General features: G+C 41.6%; 1 protein-coding gene across 2 annotated transcripts in view; it reads left to right on the top strand.

Annotated features, from left to right (window-relative positions):
• Positions 1-27,939, top strand: part of MEGF6 (multiple EGF like domains 6) — a 1,002,006-nt gene that overhangs the window by 71,608 nt on the left and 902,459 nt on the right. For both annotated transcript variants that reach the window (XM_069239937.1, XM_069239938.1), the window contains exon 2: positions 26,844-26,978. In XM_069239937.1, the coding sequence (XP_069096038.1) occupies positions 26,844-26,978 (135 nt within the window). The remainder of the gene's footprint in view (positions 1-26,843; positions 26,979-27,939) is intronic.

Raw genomic sequence — 27,939 nt, 5'->3', positions numbered from 1 at the left:
TAGATGTTACTCTGGGATATTCTTCAGTGGTAATGGTTTTCCATTCATCATCTCTCCAAGCACAATGGTTGCCCCTTGACTAAATGGAAGTGCTTCTAACACATTCCATAGTCGGGCCTTTGGAGAATTAGCCTGTAATGAGTCTTCTGAGAGTGGAGTCATTTTGTTAGCTGATCTTCTTCCCTGGAATGTGACGATGAGGTCTAGGTGCTTTCCACATTGTAGGCATCTCTGTCAGGTTAAGCCTCCCAGGAGTATATGCCATGCCTTAAGGAGACATGTTCAACATCTCTTCATTGAAAAACCCGGTTTATACACTGCAGTTAGTACTCCTCGAGATTGCAAGGGATATATAGAGTACTCTCTTATTTGTTTATCTATTGCTAGGGATCTCATGGTCCAGGGCTTACTATGGGAGGTAGCATGCTCTAGAAATTATTACTTAGTAAAGCAACGTACAGTGAGTACTTTTTCTTTTTGTTTATGTTAGTGATTGTTTTTGCACACATTTCTAACATACTCGGTCAGACATAAAACAGCAAAGATAACCTCCTTGAAGGTCTAATTCCTTCCTGAGCTTATCCACAAGACATAAAAATGTTAACTTGTTTATTGTGGTCAATATAGAAATGGACAAGATCCAAAAGCACATCTTATCGGAAGCTCTGAGAGAACTCTCTCCCAGATGCACCCAAAGTAACATCAGCCCAGTTCACAGAATTCGAGCCATGAACATCAAACTGTGTGTAATATCGGTCAAAGCTCTTGAGCCTGTTTACATTTGGCGCCAACGGAGCTCTGAGTACTCCTCTTGAGCACTTTAGCCTCTGAGTAATGAACAAGAGCTGTGCAAGGCTTTCATTGGAAGGTGGCATGGGTGAAAATCTCCAAATTCTGTAAACCACACAATACCACATAATGAATCACTGTCTATCCTTTACTTTTTACTTTTTATAAGAAAAATTCGTTTTATTCACACAACTAGATACTAAACATAAAAAATACAAATGTTCAGAATGACAAACAGACCATGCAGGCCTCTTCTGAATTAGATATCTGTATAAATTGTCAGAACCCCTTTCTGATGGCCACTCAGGGTTCACTGCCCCCAACCGTTGTGGGGGGTGAGATCTTTTACTCCATATGTCCTGGGGCCTGACTTACTATGGATCTTCAGCAACTGAGCCAGCAACTGTCTTCTGCACTTTACTCTCAGGGTAGGTGTAGTCTGAGCAGACCAAAGCTCCCTCAAGGGGGAGGTGTGGATACTGATTAGTGAACAAGGGCTCACAAATCAAAACCACCCAGCAGTTGCAGCACATAATTGTCCGGCCAAATACTTTTAACATAAAAAAGAAGTATTTTATTTCTAATACTACCCACACAAAGGAAGGATACGACATTCACAAACAAATATAGCCTCCCCTGATGCCAGGGCTCTAGTGTCTCTATGGCGACTTCCTGTCCCACTCACTCCTCGTTTCAGAGATTATGGTTATTCACCATTCACTATTGGCAACATCCAGTGTATGCTCCACTAGTAGTCTGACTCTCAAGTTCACCACAACTCTAATTTAAAGTCAGTAGTGTTTCAGTGCATACATGCTCAATTGAGTGCCCCTGAGGTCGTCAGACTGAAACAAGTCTTACCCGCTCTGGCAGGAGGGAAGCATTCAAAGTCCCTGAGTGCATCTCGCCTATCCAATGGTGTAGAACAAGTCGCAGTCCTTGGTGCTTCAGGTGACCACCCTTGATATTCTGGGTCACCATCACTTGATGCCACGGGCTCCGGCATGGTCAACACAGCAAAGCTTTCCATGGTGACCTCTCCTGGCATACATGTTTGCCTTTGACAACAAACATCAGCAGTAGGGATCTAGATATCAGTATATTTGGCCATTTAAGCATGGGGTACACGTCAATTATCATGCAGGGGACTTTTCCGTCCCAACTGTATATCAGTGTTAAAAAATGGAAAGCCGGCTTCATATTGTGTTTAGCACAGAAGTCACACCATGATACCCCTTGCTATTGTATTTGTCTCTGGGTTAACATTTGCATGTGTTAAAGAGTTCACATTTTACGATAATTCACAATGTAAGACCTTTTCCTGTAGGATTTGTCATGGGGTTACCCCATGCAAATCCCTTTCTACTGAATTTGACTCAGGGTCTGCATTAACATTGTCTCAATCATTAGAAGTATTTCATAGGTGGAAGAATACAACTGCTAACCTATCAAAAACTCGTAGAGTAGATCAACTGTGATGAAGTCAAAGTCTGTCTGTCAATACTGCATTTAAATCTCATCTGGTGATTAAATGAGCTCTGGCACACAGCTAAAGATGTCTTTACACAGACTTAAAAAACAGACTATGTTTTTACAGGTCCTCTTGTAAATATGGCTCAATTCAACTTTACATGGCCCTTTGCCAAGCGTGGGTTTGAATCAACTTGTCAGCATGAGCAGGAAAGACAGATTCGCCTTCATCTGCACATTTCCCACAACTTACCTAAAGTTAATGTGTGTCGGTAACGCTCAGTCATGCAGGAGACTGTAGGGATACATTTATTTAAAGTGGGTTACTGGGACACCTTTCTGTAAAGATGAACACACACAGAAAATCCAAACATTTAAAAAACGTTAATGCTCTGTTCTAGTACAAAGTATATGAAAAGATATAATTGCAGTAATGCGTATTACGGGTAATATGTTAAAGCACACATATTAAATGGCAATATTTAAAGTCTAGCAATCTATGATGGAAACCTTTCTTCCCGAGACCCCAGCTAGAGTCTACATTAGCACCAAGAAACCATGAATAGGAGTTTCCTAGGTGAAATATCCCGCATACACTTCTCACAATTCAGCATTCTTTCAGCCTGCAGCCTGCTTTGCAACCAAAGCCAATCCTTGTTATGTTCCTTTCAAGAAGCAGAAGGATCGCCAGCCAACGAGGCCAGCCTTCATGCGGACTGATTATTAATTTAATGCCGCTTATGAATTCAGTACTCACTCTTGGAATGCTGAAGCTTTACTCTTGCCGTGAGGCTCTTGCTCCGATCTTATACTGTTTCTCAATATTATTAGGGGGAAATACAAACTTTGTGATGTAAGTTGTTACCCGGGGTCTCCAACGAGCAGCTCTCGAGCTACCCATAAGTAGCTCTCCTGTGTGTGAAAAGTTTAGATTTAAAACATGCATGTAAACTTGTCTGATGTAGTCAGTATTAAAATTCTAATAAAATTTGTAGCTCTGGATGATTTTCACCAACATAAGCGGCTGTTGCTACAAAAAAGGTTGCCTAACAGAGGAATGTGCAAGAGATATTTGCACATTTCAATTAAGACTAATTAACGTATTTCTAAATGTCTATTAATAACGTATATCACATGAATGAGTGCTGCACTGTCCGTCTATAACGAAGCCTCGCTGTGAATACACGTAAACAAAACAACCAAAACCATGCACTTTAAGATATATATGTAACTGATAATGTGCAGAAAAATAAATGAATAAAGTGAGAGTTCAAAGAACAGCAAAGGGCAGCACTTAACAGAGGTTGCATAAGGAAGAACTTCTGATTTAACAACAATAGTGTTTGAAGTTTGTCTTATTAAGAGCAGCCACCTGTTTCGTTAAAAGATGTAAACGCCTTCCATCTTTTTTGCCACAGGGTTGACATCAGCTGGGGTTGACATTGCCCCTCTCCTTGTCATGGTGCGCACAAGAGGGTAGTAAGGTCACCGTTTGGTGAATGCTGACGAACGCCCCAGTGCCCTGTTCCACACCCCTTGCTACGTCCACAATGGAGCACTTGGCATAAGAGATATACATCTGAAGGCACATCCAGGTTTTTTGTTCAAATATATGTTTTGACGGATTCCAGAGTACTTCAAAAATGGGTGTGTACAGCGGAACAGAAGTTTCTGCAGGAAACGGGCAAATTCATTGTTGGACGCAGTCACCTGATTCGCCCTCTAGAGCAGCCATGTCAGGTCGGCTGGAAACAGCACAAACACCGTTGTTTCCTTCCCACGACTCTGGAATGAGAACTTTTGGTTCTGAGGATATAATCTAACCTTATGAATGAAGTAACAATGCAAAAAGTTATTGAGCTTTCTACGGAGTTAAAAAAGAGAGCACTGAATAAACAAGTGGATTCAAAAACGTAAAGGCACGATTGTGGCTGCGACACGCTCTCTTTGATTTTTTTGCTCCCAATTTACAATAGGTGGCAAAAAAGTATACGTTGGGTAATACCATACGGCAATGGTATGCGTCCCTTTTTAGAAGGGGTTGTTGCTGAACTGTTTTTGTTTTTCAGTTGATGCCATCAGCGAAGGCCAAAGATAAAACCAGCGGCAGAATGTAAGGAAGCGCTTTTTGCACTCGGCTCTAACTCCCTCTGCGCCCTATTTCCGACTAGCACCGTATCTAAGAACGGCTTTATCACGTGACCGGAACCGGACGTCTTTAGCTACCTTGAAACAGATAGAAGCCACTGCATTGCACCCACTGAACCTACTGAAATGTATGTCAACACCTATATGCCCTTGCTGCCTTGAGTGGAAGCAGCTGTTCACTATGTCTACAGTCCACAAGTGACCAATTAAAAGGTCACTTAAGCTTTCTTTGAAATTTGGGCAGTACTTGCTTCAGGGGCCAATGATGATGTTTGCGAAGGGGCTTGAGTGCAAGTTGTAAGGGGGGGGCGGTGCAGGCTGCGGTAATGTGGGTAGGTGTGTTTTGGAAAAGGTAGGCATTTCTTTATGTAAAGGGAAGGCGTTGGAGCAAATTGACTCACAAGGAATACCTTGTTAGGCGAGCCAGAGATGTGAGTAATGGATTCTAAATCTGATCATTGATTGATAGGACAGATGCTGCTGGCAACACAAGTTATTTCCCCTGTTACTACACGATAAGGGGATTGCAGTCTGCTCTGACAGGGTTCTCTGACAGCCTGCCAGGGCGGCGCGACTCTCCTGCGATGGAGAGAGGAGAGCACAGCATCGGAGAGGGAGAGCGAAGGAATAGCCCAGGGGGACCTGGATGTGGGTGGCCAGAGTCCAGCTATTTATTTTTACATTTGGTATATATCGGAGAGGGAGAGGCGATGCTCTCTATGACTCCCCCATTCTCTACCCCTGCCTGGCACTTTAAGGCCGAGCAGATGGTTCTTGTGGGACAGAAACAGATGGGAAAAGCCCAGTGGCATCAAATATACTGAGTGCTAACTCCCAAGTTGCAGGACTTCCAGTTTTTGTAACAGTGATTTCGGGTATGTATGTAGGAATGTAGTGTGTAGGGCTAAAACATTCAGCACTGGAACTTTTGGAACTGATTTCAACAGAAGAGAGGGGGAAAGTCCTACAACTTGAGAGAGTAAGCAGAAGAGAGTGCTGAGGCAGAGCTATCAGAAAACGTACACAGTCCGGAAACTGGGCACTTGGACCGGGAAAAGCAGATCCAGATGCGGACCACAGATTAACGGGTGTACTGGAATGAGAAGCAAGTAATGCTCCTGGGGACAGAGAGCCACAATTGGAAAGCCATGCCACGTTGTGAGATAGCATGTGGTACATCACTGATCACATGTCCACCAGGAGTCCAGATGAGAAGACCCCTGCAGACCTGTAGTCAAACAAGGGCAGAGGTAATAAGTATAGGCAATCAGCATAAGGGATCTGTGCAGGACTCTATCTGTGCAATATCTCTACCAGGAAGCGAGAGTAATTCCTACAGAAACTCGAGAGAGAAGGCAGATGTGCAAGATCTCCCTGTACAAACACGGGGCTATGATTTGAAATGTGAGAACGGCGACTGTAAGGTAGCAGAGGGCATGATTCTTTCTAGAACTTCTACTTTTTGAAGGTCAGACCTGGGCACCGGACACCACCTAATGTGGACAATGTCTGAGGCGAACTATGGCAGCGTGACACCTGTCATGCAATATTGTTTGCTTCAGAATGGCTACTTAAGTGAGTTGAATCTGAAAATGGAGTACAAACGATTTCAAAAAGTAAATTAAATTCCCTTAGTTAAATTATCTCAAATAGAGGTGTTGGTGGTTGTAATGTCAAATATGACTATCAAACAGAGTGGACAATGTTTGTAGTAAAAGAAGTAATCCATTTTGCTGTCAAATCAGATTTCTCATAAAATTATCAGTGAAATTATTTCTTTTACTTCAGACTACACCATTCTATCATGGGATAAATATTTTTGAAATATTTTGAGTACGATAAATGACAAGTAGACTCTTGTTGGTTTGGGGTTGAAAGGTAGGAAACTTAGGGCCATATGTACGAAAGCTTTTTCTCATAGTCACAGAATGGGTAAAATCCTTTCGTACATCTGGCCCTTAGAACCTTATTGTGAATGGTGCATAAAAATCAGTTTAGGACGGGGAAAACAACGAGAGCATTAATTTTTGGGGAATAGCATTTGGAAATCAGACTTACCATGCCAGACTCTGGTTGTAGATGTTTTTCAGTATTCAATTCAAAGCGATAACCTCTTTAAAGCATATGAAATCTCTAGCTGGAATACCACTGAACAGTGGCATTCTGTTGAACTCATAATTCCAATGGGCTTGAAACTATGGTTGTAGGCATATCCGAATTAATGGTCCACCTGTAATGAGAGCTTTAGTTGTGTGGAGCAGAAGGAGGAAATCAAGGACAGAAGGAGCATTGCAAGAGTATAGCAAGGGATATTTTGACTCTGAAATGTACATAATCGAAGAAGATCATATGCGATCAGAGTAAGAAAAGAAAAGAAAATTTGAGATTTTTTGAGCCCACCATAGTGTGTGGGAAAGATTAATTTTGTAATTGTGTTTAGTGGAAATCGATTAAAAGTTGGATAGTCGGCAGGGACGTAGCCTCAAGGGATGGTGTTTGGAGTGCTAAATCCTCTTAAGCAACATATTTTCTTACAAATAGTTGGGTACAAGTGGTTTATCAGTCGGGTATGGTGAGGTGTCTGAAGGATATCACCAGAGATTTTTACCATACATAGAAAAAAATGCACACACACTCTCCCGCTCTTTGTTTGGCACTGGGTGCAGCGCCACGTTTCTTAAATCAGCCCCATAGTTTATAGGAGAGATGGATGGCTGACACAGACTGATGGATGGGTTGTGGTTTATTACTGCAATACAAGTAAATGGCTTCAATCATCTTGTCTACTACTGTTGTTACTTCCTTATGCACTTCAGCACAACATTTGAATGTTATTTTAGTCTGTTTTGCTAAAAGTTAGGATACCTGAAAGGTAAAGTTCAAGGTAACTACGGAATCACGTCCAGACAGGGAATGTTGCCAAGTCAGGAAGACTCAAAGAGCAGTTGAAATCTTCTGAGCATGAGTCAGCCTTCAACTATTTTTTGCACAGCCTTGATCTTTTTCTCTAATTAGTAAATCCACAAACATTTTCTGGAATATTAATGGTCAAACTTTAATCACCTGCTTGAAAATGACTTTTCTCCATCGGCTGTGGGCAGAAATAATGATTTTACAAGCAGATGCAATCAAAACTATCACAGTTTTAATTAGATATTTATGGAGCAAGGATAGAGGAGTCACAACCTGAAATATGGTATCTGACATTGGGGGTCAAATAAACAGTCTGAGAAATTAAGCCATTTACACGATTTCAAACCCAGAAATTCAAAACAAAAACACAGCAAAAGATTGTTTAGATTACTGGTAGATGTGTAGAAGCAAGTCCAGAATATGTTATTTTCCTAGAGGACTACCAAATTGTTTCACCCACATCCTATTAGTTATTAGAAATGACAAAAGTGAAAAGGTTTCTTGCCTAAAAGGCTGCTGTGTAATGCGACACACTTTGGGGCAATTTATAATCCCTAGTGCCACCTTGTGCCACATTAGCATCATTATTTTTTACGTCAATGTGGCCCAAGGAGGACAAAATCCCTGCACCGTATGTACAGAGTGGCGCAATGCATGCATTGCGCCACTCTGTAACACTTTGCGCTACATTATGCCTGCGCCAGGCATAATGTATGCAAAGGGAGCATTCCCCCGTAAGGGGCGATGAAAAAATGGTGCACAGAAATCTATGAGATTTCCTTGAGCCATTTTTACAGAACTTTTAACACCTGCTCAGGGAAGGCGTTAAAAGGGGGCTTCCACTATTTAGAAAGGGCTCCTCCGTACGCTGCAGGAGTAGGGCCAACGTTTTAGCGCCACTCCTGCTGAATACATCAATAGCCTCACATTGAATGACGCTATTGCTCCCTACCCTGCACCCCGGTGCGCCGTATTTTAAATACAAGGCACACATTGTGGCGATAGGGCGGTGCTAAAGGGTACGGAGCAAGTGGTGCTGCACTCGGTGCAGCGCCACTTTCCATAACTCTGCCCCCTTAATTAAAATATTTCCGCAGAATTCAAAACATGCAAGGTATAATTAAACAAAGGGGAAAAAAAAGTGTGAATTATTTTTAGTGCGTCTGCAAAAACAAAAATCTTAATTTTCAGTTACCACCGCAAAAACATTGCAGAACATTGCGACAAAGGAAAGCTTTCTTCTGTACAAAAATAAGAACATCAGGGGAACAGTCTGCACTATTTTTATCTCATAAGTCGGAATAGCTGAAATCAAATTACCGTTCATATTCAACCATTTAAAGAACACAAAGAATTTATTTAGAACAAACAGCCTTACATAATATGCTGCTGAAAATCTGGGATGCTCAACCCCTGCTGCATTGAAATATGAAAATATTTTTGAGCATTGTATTTAGTTTTTCGGATGTAAAGTGGTTAATTATGATTTCGGAGTTCTTTGTTCATTCGTTTACTCTACCCAAGTGTTGGATTATGCTAACCTGTGTTAATGTAGGCCACAGCCTGTGATGATACCTCCGGGGCAGGGAGAAATTGAAGTGTCGGACTGCAAGTATATTACTGTAATTGCATTTGTCAGTTCTAGAAAAGCCTCATAGGAGAATCCCCTTTGGGTTTACAATTACAGAGATTTCTTCAGAGGGGAAGAGGCTTTTTGAAGAACTTTAAATTTAGTTGGCATCGTGCTGTTTCATTGCTTTGAAGTGGCTCCTTCTGATTTCCTTTGTTGGTTCCTCTCACGATGCGCCTTCTCTTCCTTACATTGACCTCTAGAAACGACCACATCTCTATGTATGATTCCACCATTCTGTATTTATCCCTCTCTCTGTATGCACATATGTCTCAACCGAACCACTGTATTCTCCTACCTACTTTTCATCTCTTTTTCTTCCTTCTTAATTCCTCCCTCTTTGTCATCAGCCCCTCTGTTCTAATTCTCACACTCTTCGGATTCCTCCCTCTACCTAAATCTGTGTCCAAAGAAGCTCAAATAAACTTCAGAGAAGCGTTAAAAAATAAGGTTGTGCAAAAAGATCACGCAGTAAGTGCACTACTGGGAAAGGCAATAAAGTGAAAAGCATAATTCATGCCCCCAGTGATGTCACTGGTGATGTAATATGATGTGATGTGAATTCAAAATCATCGATGATGTTATTTGTGAGATCATCAGCAGTGCAAGGTGAGGCGTGAGTTTTGGCTCTTCAAGCTGAACAGAATTGAAGATTTTTAGGTGTTCTAAGGTTTTGGAGTTGAGCTACAGCGTCATGGTAACTGTGTTTTGCCAATGGTGTTCTTAGTTTGTTTGTCATTTAATAGGAGAAATGATTGCACTACGTGAATCATGCATAGAATTATAAACGGTTTACCTTGATCTTTGCCCTACCAGCAGAGGGTCAAGTTTGCAAAGATTCTTCAAATTGTGCCAACATTATCAGAAAATAAACTATTTTTATTCAGTTTTGTAGAAATGAGAATCAACCAAAATGTATGGGTTCCTGGATTAGTCTGTCACAGAATTATGCACACTTTTAGTATATATTCTCATATATGAAACAGTTCATTCTTCAGCGTTCAGGGGGTGAAGAACAATGAACTAGCAGTTTGGCCCTAAAATTCACAGAGTGCACTTCCAGATCTTGAACTTCCCCTGGGATCAAGTCATCCACAGTCTCATAATGCATACACTTGGGGTTAAATCAGCTCAACGTATATTAGTCATGGTCTCTAAGTCTTTTGGAACTTGCAACAACAGCCTCTGATTTCATAGAGCGATTTGCTGCCACTTTCACTAAATCATTCCCATGAACCATTGGTTGAATAGGGTGTGCTTCATTCAATTGTATGTCTCTGCTGGCAATAATTAGACCCAGAAATGTAAGGAGAAGCTTCTATTTGGGCATGCCAACGTCGATCTGGATTTCTACAATAATGCACTGGTGTGAGTGGAATCTGTGTTTCTGCTGCTAGTGTCCTGCAGATATTTGCATTGCATGGCAACTTCAAATTGTTCGCCCTCCTCTCCTCTCCTCTGCAATTTCTAAAGTGGTCAACTGGTGCCAGCCGCATGAAGTGAAGCTTCCTTCTATAATAGTATGACCTGTGGAGGACCATAAACTGATAACATTTCCGGCTAGCTTTGATGGTCACAACTATGAGATGCTTTAGGACTGCCTCCAATCTATATCCTTCTGTGCGGCCTATGTCCATCCCTCTCCTATTTCCTCCTGAGGCCCCCAGGTCATCAAGTATATTGTTCATTAGCGCTTAGTAGGCTGATGACACAGCTCCCTCTGTAAGTCTCTCTGAGAGGACTCGTCCATCCAGGGGGGTTGCCTTAAGAACATTTGTGCAGTTCAAGGCGAGTGTTTGCGTCAGCTGTGTGTACCTGTACTTCTGTTTTCATGCCAACTAATTTTCTCGCCATAGTTGTAATGTCTTCATTACTCCATTACCAGCTATGTCCCTAACACATATTAATGACATCTAGCGCCTGGACCCCTCTAACTTCACAATGTCTTTCAGTAGTATCACTCCAGTCCAATAATAGCATTTCATTCTTTAAAATATTTTTCCACCCTATGGCCAAAGTGGTTATCTTCAACTAATCAATCTATGCTCTGGTGGCAGGGTCATTTTACCCCCTCACACATAGCTGTTGTGCAGATATGATTTCACTTCCAAGCAGTCCATCCAGTTTGGTTAAAGGGTTGGTTCCTTGCAGGTGTGCGCTGTCATTCAGAACCTGGAATTCAGAAACCCGGTGCTCCCACAGATGATAAACAGCCCTGTTCCAATCCCTCCCGTTCAACATTGTGACTCATTCATGGCAAGTTTGCCGTAAACCCCTTCAGCAGTTTTCGCAGTATCAATGACCAACATTTCCTATGGGAGCTAAAATGGGAAATCACATCCTTTTTGATTACCCCCTCACTGTTGATCTACTATTGGCGAGCCCGACTTCACCTGAATATGCTCACTGAAGAGATTTACACACAACTTCAAAAAGTACATTTTCCCAGGAAAGTTCTAGATTTATGCCAGGTTTGGCATAAATCCTGTCAGAAGCGTTTGATAAAGCAATGATCAACAGCTCCTATTCGAGTTAAATTAAGAAATCACATCCTTATTGACCATCCCCTTCACTCTCTAACATTTTTATAACTGCATATGCTAAGCGAGTGCCAGATTTGGTGCAGGTTTGTTCATTGGGCCAAACATATAGGTGAATAAAAAATGCCTTATCAATGAAAAGGAGGGTGGATCCATAACTAAAGATTGGTGACCGACAAAGTTTAACATATATGTTTTTTTTTAAATTCCTACAACCCAACTTAGTCTGTCTCAGAGGCTAGGCCTAAAGATTTCCCTAGTATATTTAAAGCTGTCCCTTGGAGTACATTCATGGAAACTAAAAGTATATTTGAACACAAAGGGAATAATCTAGTATTAAATGAAAGTGTTGTATGCCATGTGAAACATAAAATAAAACTTTTAGGAAGCCCTGGAAAAAACAGGCAAAATACTTGCTTATAGTCAATCAAAGTACGCTCAGATTTGTTTAGAAATATATGTCTCCATAAAAAGCATAGTTAAACAAAATTGCAAATGTTCCCTCTACATAATGAAGGTTTCAGAACTACTTAAAATACATGCAGAAGCTCACAGTTCCGCTTTCGTCTCATACTAATCTGTAAACCCCCTACTCATGTTTATCAACATAAAAAATGAAGATCTTTTTAGTGATTGAATGAGCTAGTGATAATGTCGGGAATTTATCAGGGAAAAAATAGAATGTAAATAAAAATACTTCTTACCTTTGACTATACTCTTGCTCTGCAGGTTATGTAACTTACATACCATTCTTTGTTTCTAAATAATAAAATTTTAAGTGTGCTACCTTACTAAAAATGCAATAAGATATTGAACTTCAGAACTATGCAGGCAAATTGTACTGTGAAGATGTATCCTCCAAAATGATGGGGAAATGGCATAACAGAACAAGATTACCAATTATTTTTGCACAAAATTCTCAAAGATTTTCATTTCAGTACAAAAAGCAAATGAAGAAACAAAACCTCAAGCAATTGCCCTTAGTCCGCAAAAAGGAACAACTTAATTACCTTTGGTAATGCCTTTTGTGGTAGAGACTCTATCTAGCCCCAGATTCTTTACCTTAGAATATTATCTTGAGCAGTGCCTCTGCATGCCAGTAGGTGGCGTTGAATGACTCTGCTTCGGCGTTGTAGGTGTCATCCACGTCGTTGTCACATACGGGGGGTCTTTATAGGCACCATCGCAGAATGCTGACTGCAGTTCTTGACTATTTCCGCACCAGAAGCACGAAGCCTTGTCAGAAGATTTGTGACCAGTGTGCAGATTCTCAGGGCCTACAAGGATCTTTTTAGGCAGAAAAGTCAGTTCACAGAATGAGTAAGATGGGAGGGTCAGTAAGGAATCAGCAGCTAGAGAGGGTTTCTACCAAATAAGCCACTACCTAGGATAAGTAACTTGTTCATCTGATGGATAGTTCTAGCTGCATATTCCTTACCTTAGAATATGTACCTAAGCAATGCACCCATGGAGCTGGTCTGCAAACGGGCTCAGACCAAAAGGCCCTGGAGCACTGAGTGGGCAAAGTGCCTGCTATGACAGACCAGACTGTCCAGGCAGTAGTGTTTGGTAAATGTGTGCAAGGATGTCCACACAGCAGCCTGAGAGATGTCCATGACAGGAACTCTTTGAGCTAAAGCAGTAGTCACAGCTTTGCCTCTGGTGGAATGAGCTCGCAAGCTCTATGGGGTTGCTTCTTGTCTAATGCTTTGCAGATCTTGATCCAGAGTATAGTTAATCTGGAGATGGTCTATTTCAGCATTACTTTGTTCCAGTGAACCCTACAAAAAACTATTCTCCCATCTGGAGTTCTTTGGTGCGACCAATATAGAATGACAGTACCCTTGATGGGTCATAACAGTGGAGTCTCTCCTGGTCTGTCCTGGTATTCTTCAGAACTCTAGGCAGGACTGGAATAGGTGAAAAGGTGTACAGGATTCCATAATCCCACTCAAGATGAAATACGTCTCTGAGCAAGCACTGCCTTGGAAACTCCAATGTGCAGAAGTGCTTATGTTGTGCATTCTTGTCGGTGATCCCATTCAGGCAGGGAAATGGAGTGCCACAGGTGAAGCAATGGCCCTGCCCAGTGATTCTGTCTTACCCATCCCACGTCTGATAACAAACTTTGCTGTGTCCCTACCATTGGTAATAGCCAGTTTCAGGATGGCTTGGGCCTCCTACTAGACAATAAGCAGCACTTTCACAACCAGAGTGGCACTCAGTGTTCACCAACTGGAGTGCAAAGCTGGTGGAAGAAATAGTCCTTTTCCCAAAGGTATCTAGGGTCTTGGATTTCCTATCCTGTGGAGTGGTAGGGAACGCACTGGGATTCACTTTGGAGGTTGTGACCTGCACCTTCAGGCTCTCAGGTGTGGGGTGCTGTGTGAGTAAGGATCGGTCCCTGGAAGCGGGCAGTGTGGAATCACCCAGTACATAGGTGAGCCCATGCAGGGCTTGGCCCAGGCCCTGAGAAGGGCATCAGAGTGAGCTTCATTGAAGGGCAAAATCTGTTCTGAGTGAGATACCCTCATCTGAAGCACCTCAGTCAAGACACAGTAGGAGGGTAGACAAGGCTTACTTCTGGTGAGGTGTCCAGACCACTGGTATCAGCCAGCTCCCCATACCAGTAGTCATCATCCAGATGAACCAAGGGGTATTCATGTGGGTCAGGGAAGCCATAAGGACACAGGGTAAAAAGAACTTGTTCACGCCTACTGGTCACTACACGGTATGCCTGCCACCACCATGCTTGTGCTGCTTAACTCTTGATGAAGGCAGTGCCTTTCCATCACTATAAGGATAGTCCCTTGGATTCCCCTCCAGGTCCAACAAGACTGCAGTCTGTGAGAAAGGTGGATGTCATAGCACACATGAATGATCCGTGTTTGCCAGTGACAACAAAAATCGGTACTAGGGATCCAGACAGGAGTACAGTTTGGCACTGCAGGCTGAGTCCCATGTGTAGGACTTTTTCGTCCCAACAGTTGGTCTCTAAATACCTGCATTTTGCGTTCGGTATGCTTTAAAAAAGTAACACAAACATAAAACAAAGTCTTTGTAAATCTGGGCCATGGAGCATAATGTGTTTCAGAAAGGGGAACCAACGTAACTTGCCTGAACTAATATGCTGCCAAAAGAAATGAAGATGTCTGTGTATAAATATTGCTTTTTAACGTCAGTTTAGGCAGCAATGTGGAAAAGTAAAATACTCTTGTTTAGTGAATAGATGTTGGTGTGGAACACAGGAAAAGAAGAGGTTTCTACTCAATGATAATATTTAAGACTGCTTTGGGTCCATAGACCTGTGTGATATAAATTGATGAATATTATCAATCGAAAAAGCAGAATATGCCTTGTTCATTGTAAAAGAACCTCTATAATAGAGCAGTGAAAAAGGAAGACACACCACTGTTAATAGATTTCAACAACAGGAGACAAACTGAGTGATTACTTGAGTTAGCGATGATCTTGAAATGATTTCATAATTGAAAGGCAACATAAATAACATTGTTTAGGTAACCACAGCACTGGTTTCTAAATAATATAACTCTGACTATGCCGAGTGAAGAAAAGTGCAATAACTTAATATACTTCGTAAGTCAAGAACTGTGAATCTGAAAATCAGCAGACCTGTACAGGTCTCCCACATACTTCTAGGCAGAATTTGCAAAGGTTTAATACACATACCAATGAAATTTCTAATTGCAAGGCAAGTGAAAAGATTGAACTTCACACAATGGAGACAACCACAATCATTTTTATATCTTGATTGTTTTAGACAAATATAATGGTATAAATGTTTTTATTTTGCTCAATGTTGGTAAAAAACTAATGGAAGAATGTTCACCTTTGTAAGTGTTGGTACCTACTATTAATGCATTATTCTTATCAGGTATTGAAACCAAGCAGGAATTTATAATTTGTCCAGATCTTTCTAGAAACACAAAAAATGGTTTTCTAGTTCCTAATGCACCAAGGACTTAGTTAATGCGACTACCTAAATCAGAAAAAAACAGTTGTATTTCAACCATTCCACAGCCCACTGTGCATTATTTGTGCAAGATATGTTTTTGATAATGATCAGTCCCATGAGACGTTACAAGTATAGTTAGCAGAACCCCAAACCCTCTCTCATTAAAGAATTGCACACTCAAGAATGCTGGAACACAAGGGATACATTATAAATATTGATTTAAAATCAGAATCCTGTTGTAGTGCACCTGATATGAAATGGAACACAACAAAGACAAATACAGTAGCAGCTACATTTACTAAAAGTGTTAATAAGAGAAACTAGTCCAATATGATTGCTGCTATTAATTTATAGCAATCCCACCCTCATTTCCCGATTATATGATGGAACACCGAATTAAAAACAACTACTAACCTTAACAACGAGGTCGGAACACCGACCTCGTCCTTACTACTAATGATTTTACCACGAATACCTTAACAACGATATTTCGTTGTAAAGGCATTCCTGATAAAATCATTAGCAATAGGCACCATTCACCCTACATCCCTCACCCCACCCCCCCAACCCCACCCCAAAACCTAAAACCCCTTGACCCCCCACCCACTCCCCAAAACCAAAAACGCCCCACCCCCCCAACCCCACCCTAAAACCTAAAACCCCCTGACCCCCACTCACTCCCCAAAACCAAAAACGCCCCACCCACCCAAACCCACCCCAAAACCTAAAACCCCCTGACCCCCCACCCACTCCCCAAAACCAAAAACGCCCCACCCCCCAACCCCACCCCAAAACCTAAAACCCCCTGACCCACACCCCCTCCCCAAAACCAAAAACACCCCACCCCCTAACCCCACCCCAAAACCTAAAACCCCCAAACCCCCCACCCCCTCCCCAAAACCAAAAACGCCCCACCCCCCCAACCCCACCCCAAAACCTAAAACCTCCTAACCCCCCACCCCTCCCCAAAACCAAAAACGCCCCACCCCCCCAACCCCACCCCAAAACCTAAAACCCCCTGACCCCCCACCCCTCCCCAAAACCAAAAACGCCCCACCCCCCCAACCCCACCCCAAAACCTAAACCTACCACTTACCTTCGCCAACTCCCTTCTTTGTACCTTAACCACGCATGTTCGTTGTTCAGAACGTACATAGTTAAGGCACAAAAATACGAAGTCGTGGTTAAATAAAGCGTTGTTACGCTTTCGTTTACCAAGACTTTCGTAATAAAAAAGTCGTCAAAAAGGATGTTTCCCTCATTTCCCTACTTCTAAGCATTGATCTAATTCTATTACAGCAGAAACTAAAACCTATTTTGAGTTTCAGAGAAGCACATACTTGCACACCTGTCTGAAAAATAAAGCATATGTTCAATGATATTACAAAACCTGCTATGTTTGTATCAGCTGCACTGATATGTCAGTGAGAAAAGGCTAAATGCCCCCTGCCCCATTGCCTTCAATTTCAAGTCAGAGATATGATTCTGTACAGTCTGCCGAGATTCATCTCTGCCCTTCACTTGTTTGCTCTGTTATTATAAACAACATTTTTGCTAAAATCCCTTAGTATAAATAATTATCAGAAAGTGGCCTTATGCCCTTTCTATTAATTTTATTCTGTAAGACTGAGTCCTTTTGAATAACAACAAAGACACATAGTTGTCAATTTTCTCGAAAGACCTAGAAATTATTAACAAACTTATGTAAAATAAAGCAGTCAGCATTTAGATAAATACTTTGAAATATATTCATGTAAGCTTGATTATCCTATTACAAAACATATTCATATAAAGTGAATGCGCAGTATGTAAATCACAAATATTCATTTTTGATTGATTGACTAGAACATGCAACTCAAGTACAGGAATACTTTGAGTGGAAAAGGCATAATATTCATCACAGTCTGTTCATAATAATATCAGAACAATACTTAATCTTTTAAATTTGAACAAACAGTTTGATATCTAAATGATTACAGGTCTCTTCCAGTTGCAAGTAGGTAGTTATATTCAGGACCAGGCTTCCATAGAAAAAGCCTTTTTTGACTTGCCTAAATATACTTGGCACTGTTTGATGAATCTTCACAAAATTTTCCCAAAAAAGTGGCCCAGTGATTCTTTTTGTGCATGGGAAGTTTGGGGGTGATCCGTCAAGCGGGGGCCGAGAAAAAGGGAGCTAAAAAAGCATTCCATTTCCCATGTCATTTCCCTTACCTGTCAACACGTCTCAGCCCGAACCACTGGACGGAATTACACCAAATTTGGCAGAAAGCTAGCTGCCGGTATATAGACTGTGCTTTTTGTTATTTGGTGTAAATACATTCAGTAGTTTACCAGATATTTGAGGACAAATGAATTTGTATATCCCTGGCCGCGCTTAATCATCAAATTCACAAATTTTCACAAATACGCATGAAAAAAGAAGCATTACAATTGTCTGACCGCAACCTGACTAGAAAGTTGCGACTGCCATTTTATTTCATGGAACACGGTCCCTGGGTGAAAATTGAAATTGAAACTGGCATAAGGGGTCAGGGTGAAGGTAGGTATGTTTTACGGTCAACTTATAGCTTTAATGATTTTGCTTCACGGTGTGTGATATTCGTGGAAATTCAAAATTTTTCATGAATTATTTCGATTTATTTGCAAAATATTTGTGATTATGGAATAATTTGAAAGAAAAACCACAGACTCATTCATACACTAATTCATTCACTCATACATGCACTCAGAGGCTCACATGCCCAATCGCACACCCACTCAGACACTCAAGCACCCACTCACACATCCACTGACAGAGACAGGCCCTGTGGCCAGCCTGCACTGTGCACGGCCAAAGGCCATACTTGGCTGGAGTTGGGTGGTTATAAGGGCTTGGCTGCAAGGCCTGGCTACAAGATTGGAATATCGTAAAATAATTAAAATTACTTTACGATAAAAAAACATCGAAATTCACTGAAAAAAACAAAGGTTACAGGGACGTTATAGTTAGTTTCTGAATTTACTCATACAAAACCATAGAAATTCAGCAGTTATAGTTAAAGTTCTTTCAAGTAACTATAACACGCGCCCTATGGTAACTATAACTCATACCTTTGGCATGCACAGCTAGTTATTCCACATATTATGTCAATGATGAGATCTTGTATGGCATCTTTGATATCACTACAATGTTTGCACTAGCATTTCTTTGTAATTGAGAGTTTGGCGGAGGAGGTTACTCTGTCACAAACATGACGGATATCCTGTCCGCCACATTACAATCCCATTATTGCCTGTGGAGATTATAATACGGAAGACGGGATATATGTCATGTTTGTGACAGAGTAACCCATCCACCAAATTCTAAATCATGCCCTTTATATTGTAATGCCTGTTTGGTAAAGGCTGTTTCCCCCTTGTTGTTTGAGACTAACTCTATACGCACATTATAAAGTGACGCATAGTCCTCTTCTCAGCCACAGCAAGCTTCTTGTTACTCCAAACGTCCGCTTCTTCTCACACCCAGCTAGCCCCTTCTCTACTCAGAATGCTTCTTGGTTAGCAGGCTTTAAAAGGTTTGCTGAGAGTTCTGAAGTCTGCATTTAGCGGTGGCCAGACCTACTGCTTTAGTGATTCCTAATGAGCATGTTTCATTTTATACGATCACTAACTTTTAAAGAATGGTGATTGTGTGGCAGGTACCTATATATGGAAGAGCATTAAGCACATGGTTGAGATCAACTGCAGTGGCCTACAGGCCGGACAGAGCTGCCGCTGCAATCATTAATAATTCTGTTGAAGTTTGATCCTTCAGTGACACTGCGAGACTCAAGGAGAGTATTCTCTTGAAGTACAAAGTCACTAGAGACACCGTATATTTTGTACAGGGGGCTGGTTCGTAGTTCCTGTGGAGGGGCTATGTATGGAGCTGCGCATAAGGAAGTGATGAAGCTAAAGGTGATAGTAATAATCTTATATGGTACAGCTTATTCGCTCTGTTCTGCGCTGAGGCTGCACGATTGTTAGTTACAGAGTATATTACCAGCAATCAGATTTAGAAAATGCATTCAACTCTGTAAAGGTGTTTTCTTACAGGATCAGTGTACCTTTAAGATTACAATGCATATGACAAAACATCTTGAAAACCCACTAAAAAAATATTTCAATGATTCATAGAAACCCTGTTAAAAGTTAAGGTTATAAAATCAACAGTTAATAAATATTTATTTAAAAAACAGTATACTATGGTCTGCCTTACAGAGCACATGCTAAATTCACATTAAAAACCAGCTTATCCACAGACTTTACTACTAAATGGGCACCCTTCTTCTCACTTCTTTCCCCCGAATTCAATGAACTCTGATGCCCCACATACTTAAAAGTCTTACGTCTTCCACATTAGTACAATGGAACAGTACTCCACTCCCAAAGCCCCACTCTTCACCTTTGGACGGTCAAGCCCACACCTACCTCGACTAACACTCTGGGGATCAGACAGATGGGGCGGGACGGGGAAGGGTAAAGAGGGGGAGGGGGAATTGTTATTGTGCAAGTTACTACTTTTGTTCACACATTTCTTTTCATTGTTTAAATTGCAACTGATTACGCTGCCGGCCCCGGGGTTGTGGCATTAAAGCTGTGTTACTTGGTTCTCTAACTGCTACTACCTCTGCCGGCCCAAAGCGTTGTCGGTATACAAAAAACCTCATAATAAATAGAATTGATCCATAAAAAACAGGTCATGGAGATTCCTGATTGCAGTCTGAAACACACCCAGAGGAAAGTGGAGTAGGAGCATTGAAGCATGTTCATGAACTAGTTAAAAGCCAAGAACAAGATTTAAACAGATTGATTCTCACAAGAAGTCAATGAGGTGAATAACTAGGCAACTGGAGAGTTCTATGTGCAGCCATGGGCTACATTGACCATTAGTATGTTTGAATGGTCTAGTTCTCTACTGGTTTCTCTCAAGAACTTTCCAAATCGAGCCTCCTACTGTGTGTGTGGGAGTAAGATATATAATTAGTTGGAAGTCAAATTTCTCAGTGGAAACATGCCCTGATTTGTGGACTGAAAGACATCTTTTCTGTCCAAAGTTTGAAAGTTGCCGATGCATTCCAACTTTAACATTACCCTTGTGTTCAGTTAGTTGGATAACACTTCCTATCCTGGTAAGTTGAAGGAAACCCTGTGTGGGCAAACAAATGGTTGTTTTTTTGATTGAAAGATATTCGCGGTTGGGAGACAGAACCGAGAACTGCAGAACCTTCGTTTGTAAGATACTTGTGCCCAGATTTAAGGCAAAGTGGTGCAGCGTGGTGCAGCGCCAAAAATAGTGCCACGCTATGCCACTTTTGAAATGAAGAGATGCGTCATATTTACAGGAATACTGCGCACACCAGCGTTTCACCCTGTGCCGGCGCTGAATTAAGCTGCCTGTGCTAACGCAGGCATCCTTGCAAGATAGTGCAAGGATGTCTGCGTTAAGGGTATAGATTGTTTATATGCATGAAAGTGTCCCTTCCTGCATATAAACAATCTATAATGGCGATTCTGCACTTCTATGTGTGCTGCAAAATGCAGGACTGATTGTTCATGTGCAGGAAGGGACACTTTCCTGCACATAAACAATCGTCCATGTCATTTTGTTTATTTTATGTGTGCTGGAGAACGCATCACACATAGAAAAAGCAAACAATGAGGACGAATAAAAACATTCCTCCTCATTTTGCCATGCTAACGCCACCCCTGGGATGGTGTTAGTTTTTGGCGTTGCCACAGATTTACATTTGCTCGTAAATCTGGGGCAGCGTCAAAAGCAATGGTGTTGCAGTGGAACGCCCAGAGCAACACCTATTGCACGTCCCTCGGTTGCAGAAAACTGCGTGGAGGGGCTCATATTTACAAGGAGGCATAAAGCCACAAAAAGTGGCTTTACACCTCCTTGTTAATATGGAGCAGTGGTTAGTGCCACCAGAGCATCACGAAAAGTGACGCTCCGGTGGCACTAGGGGTTCTCAAATCAGCCTCTTGGTTCTGCCGTCTGTGAAAGACCATGGCGTGCCCCTTTTGTGAGTTGTCAAGTTGTCTGATGGCTGGGGTGTGAGATATACACTGTGATTTCTGGGTTGCAAGTTCCCACTAATGCTATGCATGACATTTAAGATATCCATTGACAATTGATATGAAGTTGTTAATTTTGTATGTGGTACATGAGTGGAAAGATTTCCTAAGTCTGTTATTTACGGTGTTGTCTAACATAAATGCGTTTGCGTTGCTTAAAGTTTTGTTCTTTTCTTTTGTAAGAAGGGTGGTTTGTTGTATCTTGTGATTGGAGCTGTGATTGCTCTAAGTTCTTTTGTATAACAGAGAACTATGTTGTACCCTGGTGTGCTTGTCTTAATGAGTCCATATGCATTGTGCAATGTTACAGTGGAATGCAATGTGCCATAGCTTTGCAATGTCAGTTGGAGAGGCTAAAGTCATTTGTTTCATTTCAATAATCTTTATTCAGTCAAAATGACCATAAAATCACAGAATAAAAAACTTACTGTCAACAAGCTTACGACAATTTTCCAATTCCTTAGAGCATATCTCCTCAATTTGATAGCAGCAGAAATATAATTAAGAACAGCTAAACAAATGTCCAGAGAAGAATTTTTTTTTTAAAAAATCCATTCCTTCTTGGTAGAGCGTAAAATGCTCAGACTTTAAAACTGGGTGTAAAAAGCTCACTCTTAAAGTGCGATATAAAGTGCAAAATAGCATAAAATGTGCAGTAGTTTAAATGGAAGAAGCATGACATGGGTAGCATGGTAACGATGCAAACCAAGATACAAGGCAAAGAAAGGCAACTAAAAAATGGATTGTATGTTCTGGATTTTCTATCCGTTTTAAATAGGGCTCCATTCCAGAAGTGGTAGAGATGTGTATGTAATTCAATACTGAAGCCATATCTAAAGCTCTCACAATTCGGACCTCCTCTCTATGCAAAATAAATTTCACTTTACTAAGGCTTTTGTTTGTGGACCAATACTGTCTGGTGAATCAAAAAGTGTTCTTAGTTCTAGGTTAGAAGGAGTATTCCTAACATAGGCCAGCCATGGAATGGAGCTATTGTTACTTAAATGTAAACAATCCTTCAACACACACCTAGAAAAGCCGGCTTCAGGGGGGCTCCATAGTTTAACCCACAACAGAATTGAAGCCATGTTAACAACATCTTCCAAAACACCCATACCCAGTTAAAGGTGCGTAAGGAAGCTAGGGGTAGATTTGGGGATAGATAAGAACCTACAGGGAAATTAATTCTCAGTTATCTTTTGTCTCTCCAGGGATTCGTAACCCCACACACCTTATGAAGTTGAGTCATTTCGTTTATAGATTTGTGGCCCAGTTTTCTTTCAGATTTAAAAATCGAGTCACAAACTATCCCATTTTCAGAATTCTTTGATTTATTAATCTACCCCAGGTCAAATTGGCTTCAAAGAAAATACTAAGGGAATTAAAATGGGAGATCTTGGAAATTGAAGATTTCCCTATTAAAAAGCTTTGTGATTAAAATAAAATATTTTGATGATTCACTTTAAAATTTAAATTAGTCTTAAAAGTATTAAAACTGTTAAAACTAAAGCTTTTGAAAACTATTCACTGTTTGTGTAATTAAAACCCCGCCATCTGCATAAAGTAAGACTGGCACTGGATTAGAGCCAGGTCTAGGGGTTTCATTACTACGAGAGTCCAGGGCTAAATCCAAAGGATTAATATAAAATAAAAACAAAAATGGGGCTAAAATACAGCCCTGCTTTACCCTTCTTGCCACTATTATGAGAAGTTCAGCAAGGGGGATTCCACTCCTGGAAGTTCCATCAATTCCCATAATTTCCCCTATCTACCAAGTTAAAGGCACTGGACTGATACATAAGGGCCACGTGGAGGTCACCTCTATTAGCCTTGACATACTTTCCCATGATGAGGGATAGGTTTTAGTGCTTGCTCGGTGGTCTCAGAAGCTGAAGTCAAATCATACGATCTCCTTGTATATGTGTGTCAATCGTGCCTTCTGAACTGTAAAAAGAAGAAACCTATAACGTACAGTTTAGAGGTGTTTTTGGCTTGAAACAGTCTGATATAATGACTAACACTATTTTCATTGACGTAAAGCAGTATTCTTCATTGGAACCAAAACTGTGCTTACGTATTAGTCGTCAGAACCTATATTGGGTATTTTTAAATGTAGCGAGGTGGTTTAGTATTGTTTGATAACATCATAACTTTGAGATTTTGTAACATGAGAGTAGATTTATAAATCATTAAAGCAAGGTGTCACAGATACCCTAGAGATAAAGGAAGTAGAGCTTTCCCAGCCACACTGCTACTTGAAGACATAGGAAACTGCATACCCTCCACCGTGTTGCATCTCCTCAATATCACATTCAGTAAGGCAGAAATTCAGTTCCTTATGGTGGAATGGTGGAATGGTCTGACCACCAACACTTTCAAATCAGTGCTTCTTAGTGGCATGCAATAATGTTTTAGCTTTTACATTCTACGGTCCAAAATTTGTAATTAATCAAAGTGTGATTAAGAATCTACTTTTGAATACTGTTTCACAGCTAGGCCTCCAGACTCTAGACATAATGCACATAATGGCATTACAAAACACTATAAAGAAGTTAACAACCTCTTAGGCCCTCATTTCAACCACAGCAGTCTTTTTCCAAGACCGCCAAGGTACCGCTGTGCTGAAGACCGCCAGTGCAGGCGGTTTTCCGCACAGTGAATCATGACTGCTGGCAACCCTGCGTCCTTATTCAGATGGAGAGCCACCAGCAGCCATACTGGTGGGCGGGGGGGAAGTGGAGGCTGCTCCACCTCCACCGCCCAGTCATCAGAACACCTCCCAACGAATCCAAAACCAGGATTTGGTGTGGCGGTGTTCTGGTGACAGGGAGCTGGCGGCTGAGCAGCCCCCATGGATCCCGTCCCCTCCCGGAGGATCACCGGACAAGGTAAGGTGATCGTCCGTTAGGGGAGGGGGTGGAGGGGTGTTGTGTGTTGTATGCGTGCATGGGGGTGTGCGTGTGAGTATGTAGAGGGGGTGTGTGAGTGCGTGTATGCATGCAGGGGGTGTGGTGTGGGTCTGGAAATATGTGAGGGTCAGTCTGTTTGCATGTCCGTTTGTATGTGTGCGGGTATGTGTTGTTGTAGTGTATGTGTGCGTGTAGGGGGTGTGTATGTTGATGATGGGGTGGGGAGGGGGTGTGTATGTTGATGTTGGAGGTGGGGGTGGGGAGGGGGTCCTGCCACCTTTGGGGGTGATAGGGGGGTCAGAGGTGTGGGGGGAGGACTCGGGTGGGGCAGGAGGGTGGGGAAGACCCCTATCAGTGCCAGGGAAGGAATTCCCTGGCACTGTTACTGCCTATCGCCATGGATTTCGTGGCAGTTCCAAACCACCCGAAATCCATGGCGGTATGCAGGGTCCTGATACCGCCGGCGGTCTGGTGACGGCCGCCAGGCTGGAGACCGAAGTCTCCAGCCCAGCGGTCGTTACCACCCTGGCGGTCGGAGTGGAGAAGTGGCAGATGACCATGGCGGTAACCGCCATGGTCATACTACCATTTTTTTCCCCGCCGACCTGTTGCCGGTATTTACCGCCACTTCTCTCCCGCCCGCCAGGGTCGTAACGAGGGTCTTAATGTCTAAGTTTTAATTATTAATGCAATTAAATGTAATTATCAAATTATCAACCATCCTAATAATGTTTTTAGACATACTTTTGTACAAATACAGCATCATATATCTTTATCTATTGTACTTTGGCAGTGACAAAAAAATATGTCAGCATATATGCACACTGAAAAATGCCAGCAAAATGTACGTTTGAGGATGTTTGGAGCACTTAACTGAAATTGAGAATTAGGCCTAGATGCCTGCATCTCTGTGGTGTGTTTCCTTCTGCTTCTTCCCTGTTGCCACGTTATAAGCTCCTGAGTGTATAATTATTTTTGCATGCGCAAGTACAGGGATAATACAGATTTGTTAACAAATATATTGAATACTGTCTTCTGTAACTTACTACAAAGATCTGAAAAATGCTAGTTATTTGCTGATAGGAATTAGATAACATGTTGTGTACTTGTGCTAGTAAATAGTTCTACTAAAATACAAGAGTTAAAAAATAAACAAGTTAGTGCTTTCCTAGCTTGACAGTTCTGCGGTAAGTTAATATCATTTTTGGATCAAAATATAATGGTTTATAGAGACAAGTTGTCTTGCTGCTTATCTTTTACATTATGTAGGAAAGATGATCAGAGAATGATAAGAGCTTGATTGGGACAAACGGTATACCAAACATATTGTACAAACAAAAGTAAGATTGCTGATGCATTCTAGTTGTTACTGTGCACTCCCATGACCTCAACACTATTACTTTAAATTGCTATTGATCAGACTTGCCTTTATCAGCCACGCTGGTGTTAAAAGGGTAAATTTACTAGACTCAATTAACAGCAAGTAATAGCCATAGTCAATGCAATGCTCAGGACAATACTGTGATCAGAGATTGTAAGTGGCAGAGACAGTGACACTCATCCGTTATAAATGAAAGTTATGCAATGCAACATTATCAGGTTTCTCTGCTTGAAACACCTCACATGGCCTGTTAAGTCACCATGCTTCTTTTCCTTCACTGTAAACTTAAAAACTGAAGAAGAAGGTTATACCCAGATGACCCTCTACACAAAATGACAATCAGATATTTGTGCTCAATATTTTGCCTGATTAATTTCTGACAAGGTTAATCATTTTTTAAGTGAATCTCTGTCATACTTCAAAGTGTACAGAAGCTTTTCTAGAAGGGTTTGTGTGGAAAATATCTACTTGCAAAGAAAAGCTGTGCCACCTTGCCATTTCTCAACTTTTCCTGGTGTGACTGAGTGGACTTGACAGTCTGTGAGTCACCTATAAGAATTCCATGACTTACTTAGATACATCATCTGAACGCTAAACTCCCCTGACAAGAAGATGCACCTAAAGTCCGCCCACATAGTTAATCTTGCATGAATCCTGTCTTTTAAGCTAGGCTGTGCCTAGTCTACAAGAAGAAGAAATCTTGCACCAGAAGAAAAGGAAGTTTGTTCGAAAGGTTCAGTGTGGCAATCCTCATATATTGCCAGATCTTCTCTTTCTCTATGGCTAAATAGCAACATTAAGAAAATGTTACAATTGATGGCTACCATGTCCAGGAAGAGGGTGATATTGGATACATCATTCTCTAGGCATTCAGTTTGGATCTTTTGTGGAAGATCAGCAACTCAACATATGTAATTGGCAGTGATAAACAAATGTTTTTAACCTTTGTCTTATATTTATGGTCTATTTTCCCACTTTCTAGGCCAAATGTTTGCATGGAGAAAGAAATGGCCATTGTGGGACACCGCCAGCCATGCGTCCAGGCCTTCGCTCGGATGGTCAAAGTTTGGAAGCAAGGATGCGCTGGGCAGATGTGGTGCGTCGGCTATGAACGCAGGTAGGTTCTGAAAAAGAGTCTTTAATTTCAGTGGAAAGAGGAGTGACAAGCCGCAAGATCACTGTCTGTGGAACACTGAGTTAAGAAGCATCATGGTATTGCAAGTGCACATGTGCCTTGTTAAAGTGGGCGTGCAAATACTTTTCTTACACTTTACATGCATTTATCAGATTTCACTGAAGATTTGTGTATCACCTGGCACTGATCATATGTCTAATTGCACTCGTCTGTATATGTCATGTTACAATGACGTGTGAGTTGTACTAGGTGTTTCTATTTTATGTTACAGTGAGGATACCCGTGTCATATTACAACAAGGGTTTATGTGTTTTATACACTAGGGGTATTTGTGACAGATGAAGGTCTATGTTTCATCTCACACTAAGACTTTCTACAGTACATGGTATACTTATGATTCATATTACGCTGTGGGTCATTTAGAGTTTAGTGGTTATTGAAACCTCTTCAGTTTCCTGAGGAAACTCTAACTATGGAGTAAAATTTACTGCTTACATTTTCCTCCATATTAATATCCCTATGGTGGAGCAAATTTAGACATTAAGGCCCTCATTACAACCCTGGTGGTCGGAGTTAAAGCAGCGGTAATACCGCCAACAGGCCGGCGGGAAAAAAAATGGGATTTGGGCCCTGGCGGTTACCACCATCCAACACCGCCACTTCAACACACCGACTGCAATGGTGGTAATGGCCGCTGGGCTGGGGACTTCGGTCTCCAGCCCGGCGGCCATCACAATCCCACCCTTGGGATTACGACCCTGCCTACCGCCATGGTTTTCGTGCCAAACTTACAGCCATGAAAACCATGGTGGTAGGCACTATCAGTGCCAGGGAATCCATTCCCTGCCACTGACAGGGGTCTCCCCACCCCCTCCCCCTGCCCATAGTCTTCCCCCACCTTCTCCCTCCCGCTCCTGCACATATACACACCCACACGCGCACC

Source organism: Pleurodeles waltl, chromosome 6, assembly GCF_031143425.1.
Source record: "Pleurodeles waltl isolate 20211129_DDA chromosome 6, aPleWal1.hap1.20221129, whole genome shotgun sequence".
Lineage (NCBI taxonomy): Eukaryota > Metazoa > Chordata > Amphibia > Caudata > Salamandridae > Pleurodeles > Pleurodeles waltl.
The sequence above is the reverse complement of the archived record's forward strand: the minus strand, read 5'-3'. Positions and strand labels throughout refer to the sequence as shown.